General features: G+C 36.5%; 1 protein-coding gene across 2 annotated transcripts in view; it reads left to right on the top strand.

The window, feature by feature from the left end:
- The first annotated feature begins 718 nt into the window (after positions 1 to 718).
- Positions 719 to 25744, top strand: part of LOC107590590 (RNA binding fox-1 homolog 1) — a 183623-nt gene continuing 158597 nt past the window's right edge. The window contains exon 1 of one of the 2 annotated variants that reach the window (XM_016279443.1): positions 719 to 757. In XM_016279443.1, coding sequence (XP_016134929.1) covers positions 731 to 757 — 27 coding nt within the window. In that variant the 5' untranslated portion in view covers positions 719 to 730. Of the gene's footprint in view, positions 758 to 3933; positions 4330 to 25744 lie in introns of those variants that run through there. The other variant, XM_016279444.1, reaches the window with a different exon arrangement.

Here is a 25744-nt window from a genome sequence, read left to right as displayed (position 1 = left end):
TCACAATTAATTGTTTTAAATCAGAAATTTGTCATCAATTTATTCATCCTCAAGTTGTCCCAAACCTGTATTAGTTTCTTTCTTCTGTTGTACACAAGAAGAATGTTGGCAACCAAATATTTGACGGTAGCCATCGACTTCTCAATGTCAGTGTCAATGGCTACCGTCAACTGTTCAAAAAAATTTTTTTCTTCAGAATATCTTCTTTTGTTCTCAATAGAACAAAGAAACTAATACTGGGTGAGTAGATGATGACAGAGTTTTCATTTTTGGGTGAGCTATCCCTTTAACAGGTTTTTGTGTATAAATTATCATATATATAAATTCACTGGTGATTTGGTTTCAGAACAGATATGTTTGTTTACTTTTGTACAATCCTGGTACTGTATTGGATTGCCACTTGAATGCAAATCTAAAATCTGTGTGCTGAAGCAAAACCAGTTGAGGACCAGTTGCTCTATACCATTCCCATTATTTGAGAAAAAAAAGAAAATATTGCCATGTGTACCGTTTCTAGCATGGGAATGATGTCTTGCCTGTCTTATTCCCTGCTCTCACCACCTTTTGCATGGTTCCATGTCGCAAACCTCAGTTTTGACAGATCTCATTTTCTCTCCCCTCAGCCCGCTCTCGATGATTGACTTGTAATTACTGAAGGGAGGTGCTGTATTTGGTGTGTAATGTGTTACTCTAATTTGTATGTCTCTGTTGACAGATTCCAGGACAACCAATGAGTTGTGATACGGACCAGCTCAGGGTAAGTGATGCTTCGGTGTTGCTTTGGGTGGTCGTGTGTGTGTCTGTGTTTTGTGTGCTTTTTGTATTGCTATTGTGCTTCTGGATGTTGTAGGTATTGACCTTTTAATTAATCAATCCAAGGCGATCATAAAACTGTGATTCATTCATGTAAAGACAAATTATTTAGTCACAATGACTTTAGAATGCATTTTTGTGTATCCTTCATGTTCATTTCAGCATCTCCAGCCGAGAAGATGATGATATTAAATCAATAGGCAAAAAAAAAAAAAACACTTCAATTTTACTCTCATACAGAAACCTGTTATTCCCTTATACTCTGCTGTGTCCATATTAAAAATACAACAAAGCTTGCCTTGCCTTCTCATTAAATTTTAATATTGGCTCTCAAACCCTCCTGCTCACTCACTGGCCTGAAACACCAGGGTAGCAAAGGTGTCAGCTTCACTCCTGATGAAGACTCTCCCAAAGATCTTCATCTTCTTCAAAAACACCACATCTGTGTGGAGGGATGACCATGTGTCCCGCAGACTCTGCCTTGAGCTCACAGAGCACACAGTGTGTATTTGCAGCCCTGCAGAACCATGGGAGAGATGTGCAGAGGTGCTGCAGTCCCCTCTCAGTGCTGTAATTTATCATGGTTTGTTGAAGGGTTTTAAGTCTGATAGGGCTGATATGATTAATGCACAGACCTTCCTATTCATACACACACATCACTCTCATTTTCCTAGCAACTACTTTCTTTATTTGTTTTTTAATGATACATATATTTTTAATTCCTGTTGACATTAGAGCAGTAAATGTGGACTAAATCAATAATGATTATACAGTATATGTACTGCTAAATCAGCATTGGCCTCTGCAAATGCATAATATTATTATTATTATGAACACAGTCCAGTACTGATTTGGCTCTTGGAAACATGAAAAGTACTTCTCTTATTTCTTTGTCTTTTATTTCTTACTTCTCTTATTTCTTTGTCATCTCATTTCCTCTTGTTGGTGACTCACTCATGAGTCTGAGGACAGTTGTTTCAGAAGTGCTTTTTTGGAAGCATGCCTTTAATTTAGGGTATTTGAAGGATCAAGTATGATGTACTTAGCACTACTACTTTCTTTCTTTCTGTCTTTTTTTTATACGCTATATTTTTTGTCATAAACTAAACAAATGAGATGCACTACTGCTTTAAGACTGTTTAGCAACTGTTTCAGACTTGTAGCTTTTTAATTGGGTTAAAGGGCACAATCGGAGCAAGGAGGCGGCAGCTGAATTGGTCTGCTCCATGTAAATGGACATGTCAGTAAGCGGCACTCAGTTCCCATGACCATTAGACCTTTCTTGCCCCGAAGTAAAATGGTTTAACAAAACTGTATGCTGAAGTATGTTCGTTTTGCTCGGGTGCACAAACAATGGGCTTTACATTGTACCTGCCATTTATCTTTGTTTAATATATCAACAATCATTTATTGTATTCAGAATGTTGTTCAGAATATTGACCGGATCTCTCTGTACTAATAGTTTCATTCGGAAGAAAACCGTTCCATCTTGTTGCAAATATAGTACATTCTGCTGCTAAAATCTTATGAAATGCGCAGCAGTCAAAGCCAGTCATTCCTGCTAGGCAGTACATTTTAATGCCGTTATTGTGTCTCTTGATATATTGAATACAATATTTAACACTTAGATTTAACATTTTAATACGCTGTTTAGTTTTTCCTTTCTTAAATAGAAAGTTTTTTTTTTCCCTGTGCCCTCAATATAATTTCCCATCCTGTTAGTCTTAACTAACATAAGCCAGTTGCATAATGATATCATTTTCCCGGAAGGGACATCATTTTTGCTGAGAAAACAACAGAAAAGACAAGTCATAAAGCAATGAATTTCATGAATTGTTTTTTTTTTTGTTTTTGTTTTTTTAGTATTTAAGATAAGAATACAGATATCATAATAACTAAATAAATATGCTCAATGTACAAACTACTTTAAATTCTTCACTTTAATAAGTGAACGTCTATGTTTTGCGTTATGCCTTAGAAAATCCCTTATCTGTGGCAAATCACTTAAATGCAAGCATGTCATATTGCTTTAATATGATATGTGTGTGTTTGTCTGTTTGCTGTATGTGGGCCTGAGTCTGAGCCTTTAACTTAATCATTAGTCCTTACACTCTCTTTCTGTCTTGTTGTGACAGCTGTACTTTCTTTTTTTTATTGTTTTCCTTTTAAAGGGGAGTCAAATTGCTTCCTGAGGAGAATTGAATATTTAAATTTCCCTCAGAATTTAATTTCCCTCATAAATACACTGGCAAATCGCATTGCGTTTGTGTCTCACACACATGAAACAAAAAAAAATGGACCTAGCTCATATTTCCATTTTGTCCCCTCTTGGTTTGAAATCCATTTACAAAAAGGTTCTCTAATACCTGTTTCTCTAAAACCTGTGTTTGATTAAAAAACCCCATCCCTCTTCTAAACAATAGTAATGAGTTTTAGCCTGATACAGTATGTGCTTTTCTAGATAGTTACGGCAGCGCTGTAGCTGGCTGCTGGCTGCGTGTCTGGTCTCTCAGTAGCAGTAACGTGGTAGAGTCAGCAGATGGCTGTAGAAAAGTGCTGTAAGGAGGCAGCCAGTGCGTCAGAGCCAGAGCAACCCGAGCGGGAAGGCCTTGGCCTCAGTACACGCTGCTTTTATCTCCAGCACATTCACTCCGGACGAGGAAGAGGAGAACGAGAGGGGAGAAAAAACCCATCCAGGCTGCAGAGTCAGGTGCAAGCTCCACATTTAGGGGAGGGTGGTGCTTTCTGTCTCCTTTTCATCCCGTTGTACCATTTTTGATCTTAATTTACCTGTATTTTTTTTTCTTTCACGCCTTTTTTCTGATTTTTTATTTACTTGAATCTCTCAGAGCTGAGATTGCAGTTTTTTTTTTTTTTGGAAGTTGCAAGCTTATTTTTTTTCGGTCAGTTGTCTTCTTACCTTCCCTCAGGACAGAAGATGAGTCTTTTGATTTCTCACTGATGTCTTCCCCTGCACATCAGCTTACGGACGACAGCGTACCTTTCTTGTGGATCCTGTACTAGATAAACCTACACCATCACCCTCCTCTCTCTCTCTCTCTCTCTCTCTCTCTCTCTCTCTCTCTCTCTCTCACTCTTTCTCTGGCACTTTGAGTGCATAGTTGTACTGGACTTCCTTGGTGCACGGATCTTCTCATTAAATAGATACGTCAGGAATTGGCTTCTAAGCAGGGGTTGTCAGTGAAAGGGTGAGGAGAACCAAGTGAGGAAAGAGCAAAAGAAAAAAAAAAGAAGAGCAAGAACAAGACTGCTAGAAGCATCTCAAACCTTGTGAAGTAGCTTCTTCTTCCTCCAAGTGTCAGTTTTAATAAGCTCTATTATAGTGATATAATAAATTATACAAAAGAACTGTGAGCCTGAGAGAGTGGAAACAAGAAGGATTCAGCCGGGTTTCCGTAGCTGAGCTCGAGAAGTTAAAAGAAGCTGCGCAAGGAAGCATTTCCTCACTGCCGGAGAGCCCCTGACTCCACGCTCAAGATGATGATGTATTTGTGGGTAGGTAACCGATTGTGCTGCGTTCGTTGGTGTTTGCAGACTGCTGTGTGTGTGTATGTGCATGCATATTGTATACTAAAGTGTTGTTATTGACGTTTGTGTTTTCTCGTCTGATCGTTTGAGATAGTTTATTGCAGGACAGAAATCAGTCTAAACACCTTTGATCCTCTCCACATGCGATATGCTCTGTTGTGTTGTGTTTGTATACCGGTTAGCAATCAGTCATTTGAAAGTTTCATCCCTCTCTCATCTCGTCCTTGGCGAGGCTACTCTTTCTTTGGGGTAGAGAGTGTCAGAGAAGCAATGCGCGACACGTTGATTCATAACTTCAGGGTTAAAGCACAGGAAGTCATTTTAGAGGGCTGTAAGCGCGTGTGTCTTGGCCTGCTCATTATCTGTCTCTTCACCTGCCATTATCACTCAAAATCTGTCCTAGCTGAGGAAATTTCGCTGCACTTAATTGCCCATGGAATAAATTTCAAGCACCCTGATGACTTCTTCACTGTGAGGGTTTATCAGGAAATTAATCTCATTTGAACAAATCTTAATCTGATGGGCAGTTCAAGTGAAAATAGAAATAAGGAACAAGTTTATTCTTTACATAATATGTCAGCTGGAGGTTTTTTTTTTCTTTTTGTTTGATTTCGTATTTTGACTAGCAATGAAAAGTGCATTTGGATCCATAAAATAAGGAAGACGACATCAATAATAATAATAATTATTATTATTTCATATTATATATTTATTATATAATTACTATATAAATATTATATGTTATGTAATTAAATTATCATTATGATGGTGATTATCGTTATTTTTATAACAATAATGCAATTACTAATTCTAAAAATGTATTTCTGTTATATAAATAATACATTTTTATAATAATAATAATTGTAATAATAATAATAATGCATTTTCTTGCATTAATGAAAATTGTAATGCAAGCCGAATGAATACTGTTATTTATTTTTAAGTACAGAAGTATTCTTATAATATTAATAATTAAAGTGAAAACATGCTTTTAGACTCTATCTGTAGTCAGAAGAGCTCAGAATCAAAAGACTTGATAAACACACTAGACAATATCCAGTTACTTAGTCATGCAGCTACAGCAAACTGAAATTCTATATTAAGAAAATGAATATTGAATGTTTAATTGGAACATGGGTGGTCTGGAAGGAATATGCTTCGTGGAAAAGATTCAAGGATGAAATTTCCCAGGAGATGCAGAAAATTATTTGCAGACTGCTGTGTGTGTGTATGTGCATGCATATTGTATACTAAAGTGTTGTTATTGACGTTTGTGTTTTCTCGTCTGATCGTTTGAGATAGTTTATTGCAGGACAGAAATCAGTCTAAACACCTTTGATCCTCTCCACATGCGATATGCTCTGTTGTGTTGTGTTTGTATACCGGTTAGCAATCAGTCATTTGAAAGTTTCATCCCTCTCTCATCTCGTCCTTGGCGAGGCTACTCTTTCTTTGGGGTAGAGAGTGTCAGAGAAGCAATGCGCGACACGTTGATTCATAACTTCAGGGTTAAAGCACAGGAAGTCATTTTAGAGGGCTGTAAGCGCGTGTGTCTTGGCCTGCTCATTATCTGTCTCTTCACCTGCCATTATCACTCAAAATCTGTCCTAGCTGAGGAAATTTCGCTGCACTTAATTGCCCATGGAATAAATTTCAAGCACCCTGATGACTTCTTCACTGTGAGGGTTTATCAGGAAATTAATCTCATTTGAACAAATCTTAATCTGATGGGCAGTTCAAGTGAAAATAGAAATAAGGAACAAGTTTATTCTTTACATAATATGTCAGCTGGAGGTTTTTTTTTTCTTTTTGTTTGATTTCGTATTTTGACTAGCAATGAAAAGTGCATTTGGATCCATAAAATAAGGAAGACGACATCAATAATAATAATAATTATTATTATTTCATATTATATATTTATTATATAATTACTATATAAATATTATATGTTATGTAATTAAATTATCATTATGATGGTGATTATCGTTATTTTTATAACAATAATGCAATTACTAATTCTAAAAATGTATTTCTGTTATATAAATAATACATTTTTGTAATAATAATAATTGTAATAATAATAATAATGCATTTTCTTGCATTAATGAAAATTGTAATGCAAGCCGAATGAATACTGTTATTTATTTTTAAGTACAGAAGTATTCTTATAATATTAATAATTAAAGTGAAAACATGCTTTTAGACTCTATCTGTAGTCAGAAGAGCTCAGAATCAAAAGACTTGATAAACACACTAGACAATATCCAGTTACTTAGTCATGCAGCTACAGCAAACTGAAATTCTATATTAAGAAAATGAATATTGAATGTTTAATTGGAACATGGGTGGTCTGGAAGGAATATGCTTCGTGGAAAAGATTCAAGGATGAAATTTCCCAGGAGATGCAGAAAATTACTGTGCTGTATAAAAGTATACAGTTCTTGCTAAATATTTAAATTGCATCATTTAAGTTGGCTTATGACAAGAAATTCACTTCTTTGCTGGTTCATCTGAACAGTACCGATACAGTGATAACCCGTTCAGTATTTAACCAAATACAATTAAATAAATAATTAATAATGAAATAATAATTAATTATTGAAATAAATAATTAAATCCATCCGTCCATCCATCCATTCATTCATACACTATTACTTTCAGAGCGATCCTAAATTATTTTACATAATAAAGTCAGAATGATGTCCAGAGGCCTAATGTTGCTGAAACTCTGTATAATGACAGAGAGCATTCTGGGTAAAGCTACGAATATGACATGTTGTTCTTTTTAAGAGGCCTCCAGTGGCCAATTGACAATCCAGTTCAGCATCAACCCTTAAGTATTACTTTAGTCATAGATCGTATGGCTGTAAACTGGATTTAATTGTGTGAGTTACTTTCTCAGCCAGGTTTTCATCTTAACACAGAGCAAATACTTCAGACGTGGCGATATAGTCTTAATTGCAAAATAGGCCCCATGTCTTCTATCACTGTTGTGTCTGTAAACAAATAAATGAAATAGATATAAAAAGAAGTTAAAAGAAGCAGCGGTCCACTTTTATGCACTGCTGTCAAATGGAGCCCATCAGGATGAGGAATGAATCACTGAGGTAGAGAAAAGGCTGAAGCAAACAGCAGTGTCAGAGCTGCGCTGCTGTCCAGGCTGATGTTATTGCCTTTCTTACTATTTACTCCCCCCTGCTGCTGGAAAAACTGCTGTAGAGGCACTTCTAGCCCCTTGTCAGAGTTGTCTTTCAATAGATGCTATGAAAGCACTTTATTCAATTGATTGATAAAGGCTGCCCTCCATGATAACCAATAGAGGAGCCACAGGGCCATGCCGTGTGTAGGAGGCACATATTGCGACTTAACTTTGTGACACCAATATGGGTAAACTCAAAACTTGCAAAGCAAGAATCTTAACATCTTATGGTCTGTTCTTTTTTGAAGTGCCACACTTTAACCATTCAATCTGTGCTTATATAATGAATAAAATGCTCCTTATTCGACAACCATAATAAATGAGTGTGGCACTTTTGTGTGTGTATGTGTGTGTGTGTGTGTATATAGATAGATAGATAGATAGATAGATAGATAGATAGATAGATAGATAGATAGATAGATAGATAGATAGATAGATAGATAGATAGCTATTATTATTATATTAATAATTATTATGAAAGTTGATATTCTGGTCATATTTTTTCCAAGCACATTTTACCACTACCAACCCACACCAATCTTAATAACTACTATTCATTTTTGTATTTAATCATTTATAGGTGATATATTATTAACAAGGGCTGGAAGTGAAAAATGCCTTATACTCAGGTGTGCATAATTATTAAGCAGGTTTTCTTTTACAGGTAAAATGTGCCAAACAAGAGATTTAACTCACACTGAACATTTAAAATTATTAAATGCCCATGAGAAATATTCAAAACTAATGCAATACAGAAATTGCTATATTAAATCATGACCACTGGACAGCAAAATGCTCATTGGGTCAGCAAAAAAAAAAAAACAGGGGGAGAAGATGCATGTTAACAGCAAAAGACTTTAAGAATTTGGGTGAAGAATTCGATGTGAAACCACCAGGAACCCTTTAGTCTCCAGCACCACCATCTTCCAGAACTGCAACCATCATGAAGTCTGCAGAAGTACAAGGTGTCAGGTCCTCAGGGACTTGAGATAAAGAATCCTGAAACATAACCCCCACTTAATATGAATCACATGCTGTGTGATTGTGATTATGAAATACATGAAGACTGATTGTTTGAAAATGTTTAATAAGCAGATATATTGAGAGTGATTCCTGAGGTATCAGCACCAGTTCATGTTGGACAGAAGTGGCGGTGGTGAGGGGGTCGTGGTGTGAGCTGCTACATCAATGAGCAAGACGGACCTTTCAGGGTTAGAGACGGGCTAAAAATGAGCCCCCAAAACTTACTGCCAGATTCTTCAAGATAAAGTCTTGAAAGAGTGGTACAAGAGGATGTGGTGCTGGTCCTTCAAGAGTCACTCTCAACCTATCTGTCTATAAAGCCTATAAAAGTCAGTCTTCATGTATTTCACAACACATCAGCATGTTATTCTTATTAAGTGGGGGTCTTATATTAGGATTTTTTTTATCTTGGCAAAGTCCCTGAGAACCTGACACCTTGTACTTCTGGAGACACCAGGTGGGTTGCAGTTCTGGAAAATTGTAGCAATGGAGACTAAAGGATTCCGGGTTCACACCTAATTCTTCACCTAAATTCTTCATTCTTTTACAGTTGATTTGTCTTTTCTTCTTGGCCTGTTTTTTTGCTGACCCAATGAGCATTTCACTGTCCAGTGGTCATGATTTAACTTTGTAATTTCTGTATTGCATTAGTTTTTAATATTTCTCATGGACATTTAATAATTTTTGTGCTTGGAAAAAAATATGACCAGAAAATCTACTTGCATAATAATTATGCACACACTGTATATATATATATATATATATATAGAGCAGCCCCTCACGGATGATTGTCGCGTAAAACAACAACATAAATAGTCCATGCTTGCTCCTCTCTCACCCTTCACTGCCATTACTCCTTTTATTCTTCCGGAGCTCCTCCGTGGGACTCGAGACCGGTGAGTGGTGCAGGTGTCACTCATTATCATTTGCTCCACTCGCTCCGCTCCCACGGCTCTCGGCCCCGCCCCACTCGTCACAATATACAGTATAGAATCAATGATGCAAATTTCATCAAATAGGCAAATCCAAATTCAATAGTGTCATTATTTAGCTCAAATCAGTTGAGTGCTGATTCAGTTCAGTTCAATAACTGTGTAACGTTCACCAGTTATGAAACAAGTTCAATTCAGCTACAAGCAGCTCTACTGAAGATAGTAGTGTCATTATTCAGCTTAGGTTAGTTCAGTGTTAATTCAATTCAGTTCAATAACAGTGTCAATGTCAAAATTGGTCAATTATGAATGACCTATAAAGCAGCTCTACCATAGACAAAAGTGTCATTATTAAGCCAAATTCAAGTTTCATTCTTATTCAATATTGTCAGTGCCATCAAATCGATAATATTCATTTTAATAATATTAATCTAAATATTAAGTGTTTTTGAACCACAGCTAAGCAAGGCAAAGGCAACAGTGACAATAGCTAAGAAACTAAACTGCTGTGAAAAGAATCAGCAATCAGTAACCAAATCACTGAACATCTTTTGAGTTGGTTCTTGTATAATCCATAGAGCAGTTGTCTGAGCTACTTTATGTACTTTTAGAGGAATAAGTAACTCTTGGTTGAGCTTTTGTTTAATGTTGTCATTAGAAGTACATCCCTTTCCCTTCATGTAGATTAACAGCGTGTGTGTGTGTGTGTGTGTGTGTGTGTGTGTGTGGAGAGAGTGAGACTTAAACTATCATAGGAAAATGTAAATGTATCATTGGCTATTAAGATAGAGGTTTAAAGAAGGATATTGAATCTAAATATTTCAATATTGTAATTGTTGAAATGTGTACATCACTGTGTATTTATTTATTTATTGTATTTAATTTGCTTGTGCTGGGCATCTTTGTACAAAACAATGTGTATGTGTGTATATATATATATATATAAGAGTTTATACTTTACACATGTCGTTAGATGAATATTTATGTAGCTGGGTAACAGATAAACATTTGATGTATTCGCCGTGGATATAATTGACATTAATGCAAGACAATTCGGCACACACCATATGGTATTTATACACCTTCTAATTCCCTCTTTCTCTCTGACAGTAATGATGGGACCTGGGTGAGACTGTCAGTTGCTATCAAATATGTTCTTATTTAATTAGCTGTCTTGCAGTAGAGCGCAGCTTATGTATCATAATTCTTATCTAATATACTCAATCCTGTCTTATTTTATTTCAATGACTGTGCTGAAGTGCTTAACATATCTCTGGTTTCAGAGGGCCTGGGCAAGTTGCTCTGAAAACTCTGAAAAGAGCGACTGAATAGCATTAATGCTAATGCCACAGCCGCTGAGGCATTGCTGCAAAGATTAAAAAATTGCCCTTCTGATAGAGTTTTACAATGTATGACAAATCAATGCATAGCATTTTCATAATGAATGGCTTTGGCATTTGGAATGCCAGTCCCCGAGCAGGCTTGGTTGCTGACCTGTGACAAGAAGTGGTGTTATATTTCATTATATTCTACTGAGTTATATTCACTAGCCCCAGTCATGTGAGAGAGGAGCAGGCGATTCCTGACTACTTTCCCAGCATGCACTACTGTCTATCTATCTGTCTGTCTGTCATATACAGTATATCTTAAAACTTTAACACTATCTATCTATCTATCTATCTATCTATCTATCTAAGTGACTAAGTTTGGGTATAGAATGCGTCTTGTCTTTGAATTTCTTTCATTAATTTCAGTTCTTCTTAAATTAAAATTTGAATTGTTATTCTGCATACTGTTTGTTACCTCAATTCAAATTCAAAATCCAGAGTGACACCACATTATATAACAAAACCTTATCCCTTAAAAATGACCAGTAGAGTTTAATTACATTTGCATTTTTAAAGGGAGTTTAGTTAACTTGTGCAGTGTGAACTGAACCGCACTTGTTACTATTGTTACATAGAATAGAAACGAAGCCTCACATCAGTTATTTGTTCATACTGAAGCCACTACTGCAAGCTGTTGTATAAACAGGAGAATTGGAGAGTCACACCTGTTAGTAAACACGGTTGTCAATCCCAAACTCAGTCTCTTCCCAACCTCATCCTGCGCACCAGGATATTGCCTCTGAAGTTTACTCACCATTGTTCGGTTTTAGATTACAAGCGCAATGAGGACAGATTTAAATGACCTGCCATGTCATTACCTGTTTATTCGCAAATACTGAAAGCACAGTTGTGTTGGTCATTATCTGCTGTCATGAAATGACAGTTTGTGGCTTTTTTCATTGGTCTGTTATGATGATTGATGGAGACAGGTGGCTGTTCTTTACAGACGGCAACATATCAAAGTGGCATCATTGTAATGACAGAGGAGCCTATGACAGATATCAAACCAGGACTCGGATGCTTTAATGTTACATTGCTCAAAATCCAAAACTTTTTTATTCCCTGTTGGACATTGAAACCTTTCATCTGATTCCACCGTGCCTGTTTTTTCCCCCTCCTGGTTGTGATGTGGCCGTGACAGTTTTAATCTGATTTATAAAATGGAATATATGTATATATGAAAACCTCACCGGGATGAACCCATAAATGCAAAGAAAGAATAAGAGGAAATGTAAAGATGAATTTGCCCAGATCAATGACATTTTGAGAGATTGTCTTCTCTGTTATAGATATACTGAAATCATTACCCTTCTAATGAAATTTCCTGCCAGAGAAAACAAAAATGTGAAAGCACTACAAGCTCTTTCATAAACAGCCTTTATTACATAAGTATATTCATCACCATAAAAGCATCGGGCCCATACACATATGGTCTAGAGCTTTGCAGTAGTGGAGATTTTTATTGGGGGGGCTATAAAATACAATACACCAGCAGCACATACCACAGAGAGGAAGAAAATCGCTTTAGTGCCTTACACTTTTTCATGCTCTCTGATAAAACGGTCAGGATAGGAAAACACCTTTGTGATAACAATTGCAGCCAGGCAGCCTAATGCACTTTGAAGCCCTAGTAAAGGCCCGGATGAAACTGGAGATTATTGCCATTTTGAGAGAGATCAATGAAGCTTTGCTAATAATTCACTGTAGGAGAACCTCTGGGGATGTGGTATTTATCTACAAATATCAGCTCTGGCCAGACCAATTGCAGTGTTCTCGCCTCTGGTGCCCACACTATTTCAGTTGACCTAGTTGATATTGAATATTTCCTCTTGACTAGGAGGGAAACAAGCAGGAAAGAGAGAATGAGACGAAGGAGGGGGGAAAAACATGATTGGGCTAATGATGTTATGTGTTTGAACAAATGGGGACATGCTGCAATCCACTTGATGTTAAAAGGTTAGTTCAGGCAAAAATGAGAATTCTGTTATCGTTTATTCACCCTCATGTTGCTCCCTAGCCGCTCTTTTCTATATAATTAAAGTGAATGAGGACTGGAGTTGTCAAGCTCCTAAATAAATAAATACATAGATACATACATACATACATACAAGAAGTTTATGTAACTCGGTAGCTTTTCAGAATCTTCAAAAGTCAAATGATAGATTTGTGTGGGAAACAGACTGAAATTTGAGTTGTTATTCACTGAAAATTATCAGTGAATACTAAATTAAAACTGATTTTATGATACTTGACTTTATGATGCTCATTTGTCTTTTTAGAGCTTGACAACTACAGTACTAAACTTTCATTATACTGAAAAGATTGGCCATGATATTATTTCTGTTCAACAGAAAAAAGAAAGTCGATAACACGTTACAATAATATCCCATATAGTGTTAGTTAATGCATTAACCAACAATGAGCAATTTGTTTGTTGCAGAATTTATTCTTTTTTTAGTAGTAAAAATTGTGTTAGTAAAATTCAATGTTCATTGTTATGTTCATGTTTAATAATGTATTAGTACATGTTGAAATTAACATGAACTAAATCAGTAACTAATGTTATTGTAAAATGTTACCAAGTCATATAGATTTGGTATGTAAAATGGGGTGAGTAAATGATGACAGTGTCTTCATGCAAACCAGTGTCCTATGTAGAAAGATGTTAATTTGATAAATACATTTTAACATTTTGTATTTCAACATGGCTCAATGCTAATGTATTCCGTGGGTTTGTTTTGTAATGGGGGTGCTTCTGTAACAACAGGGAGCAACACGGGCAGTAAAGAGACAATTAAGACAACAACTTGGAAAAATGAGTGTGTGTCTTTCATGATTTTTTTCCCCATCTTGTAGCGTACACTTTGTAGTCGTTAATTTAATTGTTGATATTCCCTGAATCCCTGAAGAATATAAAGGATTAATCATCCAGTTCATTTCGACGAGAGATATGGCCTTAAGTGAATTGCAGTTTTACCAATTTAACCCTGTCTGCCCCTGAATGTGACAAGATTAACATTTTCAATTAGCAATACGTAATTGCGGTGTACGCTCAGTGGCCTGCCCACATCCTCAAAGGTGGAGGGGGCATTTCAGCGGGCCATGCTTATGTATCTAATGCACCTGTCTCTCTAAATGCACCTCCGATGTTCTGTCATCAGCGATGGCCACGAGTTGTGTCATTTATGAGTTGCGTCTTGGTGTATTTTCACAGGCATCTTTGCGAGTGAACAAATCTGCAGATTTGAAGATAAAAAGAAAAATGGGCATAAGCATCAGCGTGAGTGTTGTAAAAATGATGGTTTCTCCTTTCTTTCTCAGGGGCGTTTGTGTTGATAAGGCAGAGCAGGATCAGCAGTCTCTCCCCTGTCTGGTTTTTAATGTCTGTGAAGAAACAGATATCGATTTAATCAGACCAGACTGTTGCTGCAGAAAGGTATATACTTCAGGAAAAATACCTTGAGCATCGAGGTAATAAATACTGCAGATGGACTTGTGCGAGCCATTAAGCAGAGCCTATTGTGGGCCCCAATGACAGAAGGCCCCTGTGAATGAAGAAGCAGGCGAAGACTGAGAGTTTGTATTTTGGAGATAGGTGACTGACTTCACACTCTGAGATTTCTGCTGTGTCCTGCACATGTTAGGATCTAGCCAGATAGTGGGGCAGTCGCATATCAGCCCTTCCCTTCAAGGTGCGTACTATCGCATCGACTTGATAATAGAAATGCAGCTTTTTCAAGCTGACACTGTATTCATGGCTCACCATCAGTGGGGCATTACATGCCTGCGCAAACAGATGCATTCTGGGTATGTCTGAGATACTGTGGAAATTTCAAATGTAGTGAATTAGCAGTTGTTTGCAGCCACAGTGACCAATGGGTGTATTTACATACACAATTTTAAATAAATTAATAAATGCAAATGGTGTAAATGTTGTTCTTTATCAGGTAAAGGTCACAGACTATTAAATCAAAGCCTGATCACCAAATGTAGATTCAGTTATTCAGTGAGAATAAATGGTAAGAATAAACAATCATTGTCAGAGGTAGCCATTCCAGCCAATCAGCTTTCAGTATCACACACGTGCGTCATCAAAAGTGCTAGTGGTTTACAACAGGTGCTGTGAAACTTATTAACATTTAAGTTGTATAAAAATATTGACCTCAGATAAAGTGAGACAAAATGAGGGGCCATATACAGTGGGGCAAAAAAGTATTTAGTCAGCCACCAATTGTGCAAGTTCTCCCACTTAAATGGTGTTTTTCTGCACATAGGTGAATAGATGTTAGGTGGAATGGGGCCCTCCATTCATGAATAAATGTTTATGATGGCCAAAGTCTTTATGTTTTGTTGATTTTCTATATTGTGTTGCCTTGGTGATAGTAGAGATAATACAGCCCCATTAACTGTTTTAAATACATATCAGCCTCCTCTAATTAAAATTTCACTGCATTTTGCTCAACTAACTCACGTGGCCTCATTGGGTCCTGTTGTTGCTTTAGCGCCACAGCAGAAGAAATCATATTTTATCAATGTTCAGTCTGTATTGTTGAAATAAAAAGTGTGTACTGAGAAATAATGGCAAGAAATGTCTGACTCTTATGAGTCAGTTATTTTCTAGTGAATCAAAAACGTACAGCGTGAATAGTCTGGCTTGATTGCTGAAACAATTGACTTCTTACGAGTCGTCGAATCAAAATCACAGCGGAAAAAGTGGCTGTGTACTGCCCAGTACACAGTGCATACTGCCTACTATTTTTTTAAAGAGTAATGTGTGAAACAGTATACAAGAAGCAACAAATAATGTTTCAGAGTAGTATGCTACAGTATTGTCACATGACAAGCACTGAACATTAATTTAGCATCCATTTAGATGAAACATCACATGGAGCACGTTGCATTGTGGGAAACAGTATCCCATGCAGTGTCTTCAGATGCATACATCAGATTTCGGCAAATGTAGTAGGTAATCCGGGAATTCCATGCATACAGAAAATTCACATACTGTTCACAGTATACACATAGCATACTGCACTATAGTAGGAGTTGAATGGTAGTATGCCATTTCAAATAAAGCTTCTATTCTGATTTTATTGTACTTGACTTGAGTTATATTTTGCAGATTCTGGCAAATAAGTCATTCGGGGATTCCATGCATACAGAAAGTTTGCATACTATGCACAGTATACATACTGGATATTGCAGAAATAGTAAGAGTAATAGTAAGAGTAGTATGATAGTATGGCATTTCGAACACAGCAAGTCCGATTCATAAACAAGTGAATGTTGCAGTTTCTTCTTTAGTGAATCACAAACACACATTGTGAACAGTTTGATTCTTGAATAACTCGTATGAGTCAGTTCTTGTATTTGTAAAAAAAAAACTTATAATAATAATAATTATAATAAAAAGAAGCAGTCTGTCTCATAATATAAAACATTAGCAGACAGAGAATATCTTTCTTATGTAAGCAAAATTAGATATTATAACTAAAATATACGCAGGTTGCTTTCTTGAGCTGATCAACCTTGTCTTAAAAATTGAAGTCTTATCGTCTTGTTCTCCCAAGGTTTCTTGCTCTTTTATGTACATTTCTTAGGGAGTTTTTCTTTGCCACTGTCATTGTTCTTTGTTTTGCTTGTGGAGGAAGGCAGTAGACTTTGTAAAGCTGCTTGGAACGGTATGTATTGCAGTTGAATCAAATCAAACTGAATTGAATCTATTCATGTTTTTTAGTTTTTTTACTCAAAAACTTCACATATAAATTTCAATTTAACACCTTGTGTTATTGCTTAGAAAACTTAAAGTTTTAGCACTAACCTGATATAACGCATATTTTCTTTCAGACTGGACACTAATAACAAACCCTTTTGTAAATCCAAGCTACCATTTATCCTCATTATTATTTCTGTTATCTAATTCCATATTGCAGAGCAAGGATTTGTCCAGCTGTAACAGAATAACATGAAACCAGGGATATCCTAAAAGGACTGAGACAAGAAAAGAAGTTTCTAGGTGGCTCAGATTGGCTCGCCTTTCATGTGGATCCAAATTGGAGTCAGTGTAGGCAGGGAGGGGCGAGAGGGAGCTCACACTCCTCATTAGACCCCACTCTCTCCTCAGGTTGACCAGTCTCCAGGCCTGTAATGAGCTGGACATTATGCACAGCAGAGGGGGGAAAGCAGGTGAGCCGCTTTTGTGTCAGAGAAACATCACATCCAAATGCTTCATAATGAGAGCCAAAACCTGGCCCACGATGGCCTATCTGACAGCACAATATCTGTGAATGATGCCTTAATTAAATGAATTGACTCATCTTAGTGTTTTTGTCGAGGTTCAAGGGACACTGTTTTGCTCAGCCCCATCCCTCCTGCCTGTCAACCAAACATAATTTGTAAGTCACAATGTCTGCTAGCGGGGTTCACGCAACTGTTGGACAGCCCTGTGCGGTTTGTCAGCGAGATGTAGTTTCAGGCGAGCCATCAGTGATTAAGCAGCTTCAGGTGAGCATTTAGACGATGATAGGAGTTACTGTCCAGTTGATAGAAATCCTCTAGAAACATGGGTTTTACAGTGGCTGCGACTGAAATCGCAAACTCTTGGAGTAGGTACTTCTTTTGAATGAATGATTAGTTCATGACCATTAAAAAGTATGGTTTGTCATGTAATCCAAATGTATTTGTCATGTTGTTATTGACAGGTCATTTAGACACTTCTTGTTTCATGAGTACTGTGAATTGGACAATACTTTTTTCATATTCAATTTTTTTATTTAATTATTTTTTTGCTTCCTATATAGTAAAAAGTATTGTAAAAAAGTATTTCCAGGTTGTGATGTCTTAGCTTTGCTCATAAATATTAATTAGGAAGTGCACAAATCATTTCAATATTTTATATTTAAACTAGAAAAGAAAATTGTTGCGCTCCAAATAGATAAAAATAATTTTGCTTCAAGTGACTCCATAAAAAAAAATTACAAGTCAACAAAAACGTTTCTGACTGCACAATGAAATTCAATCCAGACTAGAAAAGATTAGCAAAAAAATATTTTATTAAATAAACTGCATGGTACAAAAAGGTGCAAGGTGCAAGTGATTTAAAAGCTAGACAAGCACAAGCAACAAAGTTTTTCAGTCTGGATTAAATTCAGTGCATGGTCAGCAACTTTTTTTAACTTGTAACTATTTTATATTTAAAACTTTATTTTAAAAAAATAATTAGTATATAAAATAGGGCTGTCAACAGATTAAAAATTGTAATCTAATTAATCACACCCTTTTTCTGTGATTACTCGCGATTAATCGCACACTTCATGAAATTAAGCATAGACCATTTATCTTGTTTCAAATGTTTATTTTGTCATCATTTGCTATATCCAGCAAAGTAAACCAAAAGATTGAAGGGGGATTCTCAAAAATCTGTATTTTCTGCAAGCTTTTTTTAAGATAAATTTAGATGTCTTTCCAAAAAAGAAAATCCAAAATGACACCAAAGAACCAAATCATATAAGGAGCCCATATAAGCACATATGAAAGAAAAAAAATGCTAAAAAAAAATCTGATTTGTATAGTGTGTGTAGAGTGCAACAGCAAAGAGCTTTTTTACATTTTAGAGAAGTCAAGTTGTGATACTGAACAGGACCACATGGAGATGCCTAAACCAACCGCCTGCTGACTGCATATATCTACTACAGTACACGGATCCATTCAGAATAACTAAACACAGCAACATACACAGGACAAATCAAAACATTATCGTGAATGTGTGTGGAAACAATGTGAATGTACGGAAATGTCTGTGCTTGTGCAATGTGCGATCAGTGCGTCAAGAGCACTCATACACGCATTAATATAATGGACTCGCGCATGCTTACTGTACTGTACGACTCCTGTACACCTCCGCAATCGCCTATACCTTGATTGCAGTCTTCATCCATCAAAACTTTACTAGTGAGACTAGTGGTTGACATTCCGTTCAGTCTGTACTTCACACAGCGCGATGTGTGAGGGCTCGCGCTCTTCAGAGACAATCACAGAATATGACAGAACTCGTGTTTTAAAGCCAAACACACTGGAATAATTCACTGAAAACTCTGTCTCTGTTCTCTCTGCAATCTCTGATGTAATCAGCCTGGTTTCCTTTTTATTAGCGCTGTTTTGTACAGATTGTTTGAATGCGTTTGCTTACTGGATCATTGGGCTGAAAGCTTTTCCGGAGTTTAGTGGCTTAAAATGATCTGATCACAAACAGAAGCAAAATTGGGTAAAATGGTTAGAATAAATTGTGCTTCAGTAATTATGCTTTAATTGCGTTAAATTATTTTAACGCGTTAAAGATTGTCAAATTAATCGCATGCGTTAACGCGTTAACGTTGAGAGCCCTAATATAAAATATAAAAATATATAATTAAAATAATATGAAGTGTTATATGAAGAATTATATGAGTATCCAAATTATTTATGCACATCCTAATTAATAATTAGACTGCTCTCTTCAAGTGAAAACTGAATGTAAAAGATACCCTCTTCGTGTATGTAATACCGCCCCCTTCGTTACTGATGCTACGTCCAACATCATGTTCTCACGCAGTGAAAAATACATCGCAGATCAAAGAGAAAACTGACAATGTGCCGACAGACAAGACAGAGCAGGTTACTTTTGGTATGAAACAAAGTCTCAGCTTTCAAATTTTGTCATTTTTTAGGAAATTCAAACAATAAATACTGTTTTGTGGCTCTTTAATGTGTCGTAACAGATCACTGTAGCGCTTCAGTTCAAGCAGCACATGAACCGATCATCTCTTCATCTTTACTAGTTATAGCACAAAATAAACATGAATGAACATCAGAAGGAATCCTGTTTCATCCAAGGAAAGACAGCAGTACACACCATTTTTCAAGTTCAAGTCCACCAACGTTAATCTACTCTCCCGTCTGGTTTGTTTGACGGATAAAAATGGCATATTCTTCATTATGATTGGTCAGATTGCCTGTCAATCAAACTCTCGGCAAAGGGTCAAATATTTAAAGAACACTTAAACAAGTTTTAAAGTACTTTGAGCTATTTTTAATATAAAACAATTTACTCAAATTAACTTGACATTTAATTTGATATCTTGCCACTGTTGGTCAGGGGATTTTATAGGTCAGTGGAATGCATGAATGAGCATTTGAACTTATGAGTGGTAATGTTATTGGTTTCATTATGAGGCGTTTAATGTTCTACTCCATCCTTATTTAACTATGCATTTGAATAAGCCAATATTGCCATTTTAAGTCTGTAGCTGTATGTCAAAAGCAGCGTTCCCATTTTGTTTTCACCTGATATCATTACAAACCTGACTTTTTTTCTTCCATGGAACGCTAAAGATTAACACACTAGTCATTATTCACTGAAAAAATTGGCATCCGCCCTTGGTGTGTTCATGATTTTGAATATAGAAGTGTCTTATTTGCAAACAAATCTTTAACAAAGGTTTTGTGAACTGAATCAACTGATTCGTTGAAAAGATCTGAGCCGAAAGAAGGTTTCGCCCATGAATCAGACACTATTGCTACTCATCAATGACATGGAGGGCAAATGTCAGGATTTTTTTTTTTTTTGTAACAATACATTTAGACTTCAGTCCCTTTCTCTTCCAATATAGCACATTAATTCCATAGAAGGAAGAAAGTGTTAAGAACTGTTTTTTAAGAATCATCACTGTTTTATCCACGGATTGATACCCCTCATTATGTCCCCTTGAGAAAAATGTAGTTGACAATCAGGTAATAGCCAGGAGGTTTTTAGTGCGATCATAATGAGGCAGGTACGCCATGGATTATAGTATGGATTACAGTCTAGTTTCATTCCACCGTAATAGAGCATTTCACGACGACCACTGAGCCGTGCAGAAATGCTGATTGATTCTGATTGGTGAGAGCTTGTGTCTCAGGGACTGGGTGAAACCAAAAGTATGTTGTGGCTGCATTACCTTTGCAGATACACTAATCATACACAATTAATAAATCATTGCTAGTTCAGTTAGTAATTTGAGAAGGGGAGGCTACGAAGCACTCGGAGCCGTGAGGTAATTAACGGGCAGGAATCTTAATGAAGAAAAGGTATTCTAAGAAATTCACTAGCGCTCACAGGTTAATTGTGCAGTTTAGATATTAATACAACGTGATGACACTAAGCAAAAAAAAACATAGCCAAACAAACGAGCTCAGTTGGAGAAAAAAAGCCTTGCTTACTGTGATGACTTCTGCTCTGCTCCATTGCTGCAAATTTGCTTCAATATTAGCAAAATTTTGCTGACAGGATGCAAGCTGTGAGGGAGGCTTAAAGTTTCCAGACACTCCGGCTGTGGCATACACACAATCTCAGCACAGAGGGCGTCAGCTCCCTCTCTCCAGCATCCCGCATGCTTAGCGCCTTACAGACACACATACACAGATATACACACATGCCATTTGCTAGGAAACCTTTGAAACAATAGGGAACATCATTAGCTCACTGGAAAGCCCAGCACAGATTGAATAGGCGAGGAGAAAGGGTGTTGTGTCAAATAGTCCAAATGGAAAAAGCGATGCCCATGGGGAGTGTTGCTCCACCTCTCATTCTATTGACGTGCTGAGAAAAAGGATGGCACTGGGGAACAACAGAGAATAGCTCGTATCTCAGCGCAGGCCTACATTACCAGTTTATTTATCCTAACAAAACGCTATTCAAAGGACTCCGCCTGATGGATTTGCGAGACTGAATTTTCACCATACTGTCATCTGATCTTTTTAACTATTTTTCCCGCCCCTAATTGCACCATCAATGCATTTTTTCTCTTGGTCAGTGTTTTTTTTAAGTATAAATATAACAAATTCTAGTGAGGCTTATGTTTAAAACAAGAAAAAAAATAAGAAGAAGAACTTGCCAGTGGGGTATAGAAAAAAATAACTTTTTATACACTATCATGGCAAATTCTGGGGTCAGCAAGATTTTTTTCATGTTTTTTGAAAAAAGTATCTTATGCTCACCAAGGCCACATTTACAGTATTTGCTAAAAAAAACAACTTTAAATACAGTAATATTGTGAGATATTATTACAGTTTAACATAACTGTTTTCTATTGTAATATATATTAAAATGTTACTTATTCCTGTGATAGCCAAGCTGAATTACTCCAGCAGTCATTACTCCAGCCTTCAGTGTCACATGATCCTTCAGAAATCATTCAAATATGCTAAAATATGCAAAAAAAAATGTATGCTTAATAATTTTGTGGAAACTGTGATACTGTGATTTTTTTTCAGGATTTGTTGAATAGAAAAAAATAAATGCAACAATATCATTTTTTGTAGCAATTAAAATTTTACTGCGACTTTTAATTTAATGCATCCTTGCAGAGTAAAATTATTAATTTAGTTATTTTACTTTGTTCTGAAAACAAGTCTTATTATCTTACTCAATTTGTAAATGTATCCTCTCAAGACAAAAGACATAATTAATAAACAAGCACACACACACACACACACACACACACACACACGGTGGTCTGGGATCTCATTGATTGGCGTATTCTTAGTTTTCAGTGTTTCCTGCCGCTTCTGAAGCTAATGATCTTTGGTTGTGCTCACCCGCTGCTAGCAGTGGCATATGGGTGTAACTGGCAGAGCAGAAGAGCAGAGATACGCCACAGCTCTGCATTGTTATAGTGGGACCTAAAGAAACAGAATAACAAATTCATGCTGCATGTCGTGCTGTAAATAATTTAGTAGGAAGCTGTCCACCGCTTCAGCTTGTTCGGTTTGCTGACAGCCATGTTTAATAATACTCTTATTTACTGACCCCAGAACTTATAAAGTAGCACTTCAGCGAAGACCTAGACGTTAAAGGGATTTGAAGAATAAAAAGTTCTCTATTGTGCAGGGCTGTTTGTGTATTCGATGACTTGAAAAATCAAATGTGCTGTACCTTGGTCTTCGGGACTGTTGGGTTTTGACAGTTTGGCACTCTTTGATCACTCAGGAATAAACCAGTGCGCAAAGTTCACAGTGAAACCGGGACCAAAATGGGCTCTTCCATACGACATGTGTTGAGACCTCAGAATTTTTAAAGGCAGATTTGTCCACTATGGAAAAAAAGATGCGGCAAAAAAGACAGTGTGACTATGAATATATTTTCCCTAAGAAACGGACAGGGGTATTAATCAGAATTATGGGAACAGTTGATAGGCATAGAATAATACTTTGATCCATAAAAATGAGGTGACATTTTTACTCTCACCCATCTCACCCAAATGTTAAATTTGACATAATCGAGTCCATTATATGAATAACACTAAATACATTATTATATCAATATCTAATGCCTAACCTTATATCATTTTCATTGCCACACATATTGCATGAGTTATTCCTTTGGAGTCAGAGTGAATCCTTGGGATTAAATTTTGAATATTTCTATTCCTATTCCTGTCTGTAGCTGCCTGAGAATACCGCAGAACAAGGTCATTTTGCAATTTTTTGAAAACTTTCATCTAAATTGAGTGAACCTTTAAGCTAACCTTGTAAACAGAAGTTGAAAAATAAATAACTCACAAAAATGTAAGCCACACAGTTTGGAATGCTCAAAAATGATTTCTGTCAGCAGTAAATAGTGCATTTGGAAATGTGCATGAACAGATTTCAAGCAAAAAGGCCTGAAAATAAAGGCACTTGGTGACCATGACAGTCAGATATAGAGCCGCTATAACCTTTATACATTTACCTTTGAACACTTAACAGGATTTGTATATGTATTGTCAGGATGTAAACATTGTAGAAAAACATTAGCTCGCTACACATTATTTGATGTGTATTATACTCATAATTAAATAAATGCCATTATAAAACACTTTACTCTTTTTTCAGTTTCTGTAAATGCGTGCAGGTGTGTGCAGACTCAATTAAGATAAGAGCATAAGTATGTAAGCATAAAAAGTTTGTTTATGTGTTGGAATGTGACATTTGTCTTAACATTAATGTGATTAGCTTCAGCTTCTCTGTGGAACTGAGACGGTAGGTGCAGACCAGAAGAAAGTGAGCGAGAGCTTGACGTGACAACGTCTTTTAATTGTACTATGAATTACAGCAGTTTTCTTTTAAGCTACAGGTCACCACGTGCACCTCCGATCTTGTCAGACACAGACACTCATTTCCATTAAGCGCGGCCTGCACACAAGACTGAAGTGAGCAAAGGATTCAATCCATTTAACTTCTCAGCTCTATTTTAGAAACAGCAATTCCAGCTCTGTCACGAGCGCAGCGGAATGACAGAAAACACTGCCTATCTGAATTAAAGATAATGAAAGATCATTCTGTGGCTACAAGCAATAGTCTGTGATGATCTCCCACATTCTGTCAGGCCTCTTTTTTTTCTTTTTTTCGAAAGAGAACATTGTATCATTAGTAGTTTGTCCGTGTAGAATTGAGCAATTAATGAGTGATGGTGGTGGTGGGGGGGGGGGGGGGCTATACTTTGCTGAGACCCATGTTCTGCTACGCCTGGGCATTTATTTCTAAAGTTTGTGTTTAATCACACAATCTCGACCATGATGGTTGTGACAGGTAATTTCCGTAACGCCACTGACAAAGATGGATTACATGGAGTCCTATTTGATCCTATGCTTTTGTGTGCCGGTGATAAGACCAGGTAAGGGTTATCTTAGTATGAGAGCTGGCACAATATAGCTACCTAATAAGTCCCAGGATAATACAGTGTGAACGTTAAGGGAGTCGTTAAGATAAGTAGCCTTAAAAAAGACAGAATGAATGTGTCACATTTATTGGTGGAAACAGACTGAGCAAATTTTTGTTCTTATTCATTGGCAGTTTTTTTTAGGCAGTAGTCATTTTTTGGCCATATTGACCACTTTTTTATTTGTTTAAGCATAAAGCTAACAAAATGTATTAAGGTTTAGCCTCAAAACAAGAAACAAAAAAAGAGAATTTGCCAGAAAGGTACACAGTAAAAAAAAAAATTCAAGTTGTAAATAAAACAAATATTATTGGAATATATTTTACAACAAAATACTTTTACAGCATTTCTAATTTAAAGTTCATGTTTAATTCTATGTGTTACCTTGCTTTGTAATTAATTGTGAAGTTAACTAGTAACTTCTGAGTGAAAATAGTTTCTATACCATTTATTCAGGCTAAGACGAACTATAAAAATATAATTACAGTAGTTCTATTAATAACACTAAATGTTATTACAATCAGTTATTGTTTAACAACAACAATAATAATTCATTAAAATGTTTAGTTTTTTTTTTAATTGGTCTTATTCTATCTATCCATCTATTTTCCAACCCACTTGTCCTGTATTATCCTACTACAATTTGTTAATTTATTCTCTCAAGAAATATCTTTAAAGGGGTCATATGATGCTTTTTTAAAGATCATTATTTGGTGTATTTGGTGTAACAGAATATGTTGACATTCTTTAATGTTCAAAAACCACATTATTTTTCAAATACTGTACATTATTGTAGGTCCTCTATGCCCCGCCTCTCTCAAACGCTTCGTTTTCTACAAAGTCCCTCCTTCCGACAAGCGCAGTCTGCTCTGATTGGCCAGCTGACCCAGTGCATTGTGATTGGCCGAACACCGCAAGCACTCGTCGGAAATGTAACACCCCTTACCATAATCGCGAGCTTCATCTTTCAAAATAAATGTAAAGACAGTAAATAATGAAATTCATTTTACCATCAGTTAAAGCCCGAAAGGGGAACAGAGTCGCGTGACAGACACAGTGATGAAGCTGGTATGTGTACAGTACACAAGCCACGGTTAAGACAGCTGACTCCACTGTGATGTGACCC

Source organism: Sinocyclocheilus grahami, unplaced genomic scaffold (genome assembly GCF_001515645.1).
Source record: "Sinocyclocheilus grahami isolate Dianchi unplaced genomic scaffold, SAMN03320097.WGS_v1.1 scaffold130.1, whole genome shotgun sequence".
Classification (NCBI taxonomy): domain Eukaryota; kingdom Metazoa; phylum Chordata; class Actinopteri; order Cypriniformes; family Cyprinidae; genus Sinocyclocheilus; species Sinocyclocheilus grahami.
The sequence above is the reverse complement of the archived record's forward strand: the minus strand, read 5'-3'. Positions and strand labels throughout refer to the sequence as shown.